At 46.8% G+C, this 5,929-nt stretch overlaps 1 protein-coding gene across 1 annotated transcript in view; it reads right to left on the bottom strand.

Moving 5' to 3' along the window:
• robo1 (roundabout, axon guidance receptor, homolog 1) overlaps positions 1-5,201 on the bottom strand; it is a 224,862-nt gene extending 219,661 nt beyond the window's left edge. The window contains exon 1 of the mRNA XM_080007109.1: positions 5,102-5,201. Within this exon, the coding sequence (XP_079863235.1) occupies positions 5,102-5,189 (88 nt within the window). The 5' untranslated portion in view covers positions 5,190-5,201. The remainder of the gene's footprint in view (positions 1-5,101) is intronic.
• Between the last annotated feature and the right edge of the window lie 728 nt (positions 5,202-5,929).

The following is a 5,929-nucleotide window of genomic DNA, read 5'->3' as shown; positions in this document are numbered from 1 at the left end:
CGCAAATAAGACAAAAAGCAAAGGTGTAATTCTCAAAGCACCCGCAAAATGGTGAAATGCACCCCTTAACTGCACCGTCACGCAAACAGCATCCCAGTGCTCCGGTGCAATTTGCACGTATACAAATTAGGTAATATGCATACTGTACATTTAACGCAAAATTGGCACCTTCCTATACAAATGAGCATCATTGGAAAAAAAGTCCAATTAAAAGACCAGCACTAACAGCCACACGCAGTCAAAGTGAAACTATTCAGAGAATCGGTGGAAATTGAAGTGCAGATAAGGGGTTTGAGAAGCTTGTGATATATATAGCTTGTCTGATATTTTTCTGTTGTCCTCCACTTCAAATCATGCGGGGCCCGTCGCCAGGGGTGCATCTCGTTGCATCGCTGCGCGCCGGCGCTCTCCACTCCCATCGCTCCCCCTCCGTGGCACATTTGGACTTTCCCCGTTCTCCAAACGAAACAAATAAAAATGTGAGTTTTTATTTTAAAAAAATCATTTTCCCCCCATCTAGGATTTGAGCTAAACAATAAAAGCCTTGCGCCCCGCGCTGCGTCTGCAGAGCCATTTTCTCCTTCTCTCGGCCATTGTCCTGCGTACTGTGTTCTTGGTGCAAAGCCACCATTTATAATTTGCCACATGGATACTTGCAATCTAATGCAAAACAAGGACAAATTGCGCTTGGCTAAAAAAACCTTATGGGCGTGTTTGCGCTGGGATATCATTAGTGCAACATCTTCTGAGAATTGGACGCGGAGACGGGGCAGACAGCGGGTGCAATTGATACGCAATTCATGGTGCTGTAAGCGGCCGCAATCCATTCTTTGTGAATTCCCCCCTGAGTGTGTAAAGAGGAGTGGAACCCACGGTGTGAAACTGGAGCCATTAAAGCCAAAAAAAAAGCTGTTGTCCAACACATCTCGCTTATTTTTTGGAAGGAAGGGTTTGTCCCTGTGTAGGACAAAATAAAATTCACACAAAGTAAAAGTCGACAGAGTACAGAGAGTAGATTGAAACACACGGGTTGACAGGAAAAGGCCCGGCACCCTGACGAAGGCTTCAGCAGATGGTTGGTAATGAGTAAAGTTCTCCCCATTTTAATAAAGGATTTTAACCTCTAAAATCCATCATGAGCACCAGGTGTAGGTTTTTATGTACTCTAACAGTGGATGGTGAAAAAAGCAGAAAAGCGCTTGCTGTGTGGTAAGATGCATGATGCAGGCATAATCATTTGTGTTCTACCCCTTTCCCACTGCACCAAAAACCCGGTAACACCTGCTAACGTCCGCCATTTGTCACCAGCGGGAAAGCAAAAACCAGGGCCTCAGTCCCGGGTCAAATGACCTGGCAATAGACCCGGGATTTATTTTATTTATTCTGCTCCACCTCCGATCGGCTCTGATGTGAACAGGACACCCGGGTAGACCCACTAATTTTGGCCCCTTTACCGCAAATTTTGGCCCCTTTACCATCACGATGCTAAGCGTGTTGAAGTTTCCATCCGTTGGTGCATAAATAGACAGTAATATCCATGTATCATTCGATCATTCCATATCCCACTAAGAATCCAAAATGAGAAGTTATTGACTCTTTTTCCTCCTGGGGGACCATGAAATGATGTGAGTGTGGGGATATCCGGGTTTAAAAAAACCCGGGTTATCCCGCTAATTTTGGCGTGAAAGCGGTATTTGGTAGTGTGAAGGTTAGATAATCAGGTTGAAGGCCAGGTGCACCAAAAATAAATAAAGGTGAGGTATACCAATTGTGTGCTCAGAAAAGCCCTTCATCCTAACAACCTAATCATCACAAACAAAGATATAATGGAAAAACATAATCCATGCAACTACTGGACGGAGAGTTAAAAAAAAAACTGATAGAAAGTAAAACCATGTAATAGATCAGATATGTTGTACTGAGATCTTTGTCGGGAACGTAACAGCAAATGAAAGAATCTCCACCCGAGAAAACCAATCATCACGCAAATTACACCGAGGAGGGCCCTGCTTTATTATCTTGGAATAAAAGGCCTGTGCAAGTGGCTCAATATGCAGAAGGCCTAAACGGGCCGATGACAGCGGCCAGGGATCCATCACCGACAAAGCGAAACCGATGGAAACTCGGAAATCAGGCGATTGGATGTTCTACATGAGCAGTGACCACTTTAGTTGACCGTTCCCCATTTAATCCACCCAGCAGTCACAGAAAGCGAACAGCAGACGCCGATTGCTGCCAAATAGTCATTCAATACATGGCACTGTATTCTCGAAAAAGATGCTGCAGCTAGAATTGGAACAAATCAATCAGCGTTTGAGGAAGACGTTCATTAGGCCACGTGGTGTTCTCATCAGTCGACATCATGACCATTTTGAGACGGAAGTCTCTATTTGGCTCCTACTACATGATTCATGCACAAACAGAAACGGGGAGAGGATACACAGGGATGCGCGTATTGTTAAATGTGACAAAAGGTCTAAAAAGTTTGATCTGGATCATTTTGGGTCTGGTCCATTTCAGTAAAATAGCCAGCTACCATAGCATCTCAAATGTTTGTCACAGAGGCAGCAGCAGAAGTCATTATGTGTGAAAATTGAAAAGGATAACAAAAGACGGAAGAAAACAAAAAATAAAAACAACAAAAGATGAAAACACCTTTTCACGCAAGGAAAGAGTCGTGACTTGTGGGAACTGGGGGGTATTTGCCTAAAGCCATGAAAATTAAAAGAGCTGCCAGTCAGTGGGTATGAAAAGGAATCAGAATCAAAGCGAATCCTTGACATTCCTCTTATGGAGAGACACACAGCTCTCCTGGTGGAATTCCTCCTCTCCCCGTCTAGATACTTAGGAGAGTTTCTCCGCTAAGCTGACACTATTTGCCCAAAGCAGATCCGAAATGCCCCTCCGGTGCAGTCGGATCGTCATTGAAACCTAACACCTCGCTCCAGGCGTTTAAGAGCCTCGCATATGAAAAAAACTCTTTTGGCATTGATCCTATCCTGAAAAAACATTTGCGCAGAAGCGTCAGTCAGCGCGAGGAGTTTCTCACGGATATCGCGGATATCCGCGCCGGATTCCGACACGTAGAAGAGGGCGGAGAAGGAGGAGGTAGACATAACAAAAAGCTTAGGGCCACAGCAGTCCAGCGTGATCAGTGGTGGGTTGTACAATCTGTCACACTGTGCAGGAGAAGCCACATTGCAACATGAGATGGACTAATGGCAAAGGTCCAGTAGAAACTACTGTACAGTAGCAACACCCCTCTCCCCTCCGCACACACACACACACACACACACACACACACACACACACACACACACACACCCCAAAAAGGCAAAGAAACCAGACTTCAGGAGAGAGGACTATGTCTCGTCAAAGTGGGAGACCAACGTTCAACCTGGAAATTGATTCAGAAAGGGGTGTATTTTTTGGTACTCAAGTAGGCCTAGTTTCCAGTCCAAAAATATAAGAATATGCTCCTGCGTTTGCTGTTACATAATAATTAATTTGAATTTTTTGTATCATCCGTCCGGCAGACCGTAATCCTTTCCGGACACATTGGCCGGCGAATAAAGAAAAAAATCCCAGCGTGAACTCTGCCACATGTGCATACCTTGAACCACGGAGTAGGGAATTAGAGGCAGGTGCACGCTCCCCGAGCTACAAACAGCCTGACAAGAAAATTGTTACCAGCCCGGGGACCGGGAGGATAAAAAAAATGGACGCTGGAACACGGTTCAGGAAAACGAATAAGATGTGACGAGCGACGGCGAAGGAGGAAGGGGGGAAAATGGAGGAGCGGGGCTTACGAAAATGAGCGTCGGCGGATGGAGCTGCCCTTACGTCTGATGAGACATTTGGAGAGGTAGCCACAATTAATAATCAAGGAGGTGGAACAGAAGTGATTATCAGTGGTGACTCGGAAGAAAAGCCCACGGATGTTCCCCAAATCCCTCGGGGAGAGGCTTTTTTTTCGCCATCATTACTCGCTCTGAGAAGTGGGTACAAAGTAATCAGGGAGAGGTTTTACTAAAACCCTCTTTGAGTTTCTGACGTCTGCAGCTCATTGTTATACAGTCGCAGACAACGAGGGGCGGGGGGGTAGCTCCGCGTAGCTCCCTGTCGGGTCATTATTTTGATCGGGGACGGCGACGTTCGTCACGATTCCACCCAGCCCATCCATCCGGAATACAAGATTTGACGGGCAAAACAGCGACGCTCACATCGGCCCGACTTGTTAAGACATCGAATTCTGAAGGAGAGGGCGCGATGGACTAAGGATGATCCGATAACTCCGCAAAATGAGATTGGCTGCGGCACCCGCGGAAAAGGGACACCTCGCAGCACCCGCCGGCGTGCGAGGCGGATCATCACCCGGATGTCCCAGCGCGTAATTATTTTTGAAATATTACCCACCCCGATACCCTTTTTTGGTTTACGGAACTCGAGTTATTTTTGTTTTTTTTCCCAGAAATCTTGAGGATTCCAGTCATTTTCGAAGGGCTAAACAGCTCTTGGGTTGTTCAAGATTCTGGTCCTCCAGATATCCTCCGGGTTTGAAATCCAAGAGAGGCACCTTGTTTCAGAAACACCCTCAGTTAAGTGGAAATTGTACCAGACTCCTAATTGCGGATGTCTCGCACACGACCTTTACGTTGCCTGAAAGGGCTGCCGTGAAAAAACATGGCAGGGCACACGGTGCTGTGAGCCCTGCAAGCAAACCCTTCCAGCAAAATGACTCTCAAAAGATGCCTTCCCCTATTGCCGAATGCCGTTTGATTTTGGTTGAAAATGAAAGTTCAGGATCCATCTTTCTTTCCAGCCACTGAAAGAACAGTTTACGAACAGTGGGCCCTAAAAGAAAAAGTTCAATTTTAAACCAGGCCAGTGTTTGGGCTAAATTTGGACCAAAAGAGGCAGAGCTTAAACGCCAAATTGAAAGGTGGGATGCAATATTCCACTGATAGCAAAACCATTAGAGAGAACACCCAGGTGTCAAATATGAGTAACAAGAAAAACATGGTGGAGGTCAAAGCACAGGGACGCAGACGGCGAGGTGGATGATGGGACATGTGGGATGGTCATTCCATGAGGATCTTACCTGGGACCAGGGGGCTCTCCTCGCATCGGGCCAGCCTCACCAGAACCACAATGAGGAGGGGCACGGCCCCCGACCATCGCGTACGCATGGCGCTCTTCACTGTCCTGGCATCACTCGAAGTCGATCTGGGGACACGGGACGACAGGGACTTTGGTAAAGAAAACATCCGAACGGATTCACCTCATCGCTGGGCGGCTCAATGCGCCCGGGCTGGCTGACGCTGTGTTTTTGTTAATGACAGTGAATGCCAAGGCGCAGGGGTAAACAACAATCATTGCAATTGCAGGAGCACCCCGGGTAAAATGTCCCCTTCCTGATTCAACTCTTCTCAGCGATTGTTTTAGCACAGAAATCAGCAACGACAAATAAACCCCAAATTCACTTGTTAAAGGATTTAGCGTTGCCGTTGTCACTTTAATCCACAATTCATAATCTGCACGGACAATTTCGTATCCAGACATATAAATGGCACTTTTTTCAGCAAAACTCATTTGTGCGAATGAATTTATTCTGTGGTTTTGTGAAACACACACACACACACACACAAACACACACACGCAGACTAATAAATGGCTCCGTGACAGGTGTGGCCAGGTGTCACGGTGTTGCGGCGCGCGAGACAATGCGGCCGAACCGACGCCAACCAACATCACCTGAACGCGGTGACAGGTACCGTCTGTAGTATGGAAATGAATTCGGAGGACTCTCCTGATCGGCCATCTGCGGAACAACCCGCTCCGCGTTGTTTGATTACATCCACCGAGCCAGACAACCTCTACCTCCGTCTCTTTGTCTTCGTTTGTTTTCTTCCCTCTCTTCTCTGCTCTC

This window comes from Zeus faber, assembly GCF_960531495.2.
Source record: "Zeus faber genome assembly, chromosome: 9".
Lineage (NCBI taxonomy): Eukaryota > Metazoa > Chordata > Actinopteri > Zeiformes > Zeidae > Zeus > Zeus faber.
This window is presented reverse-complemented; position numbering and strand designations above follow the sequence as displayed.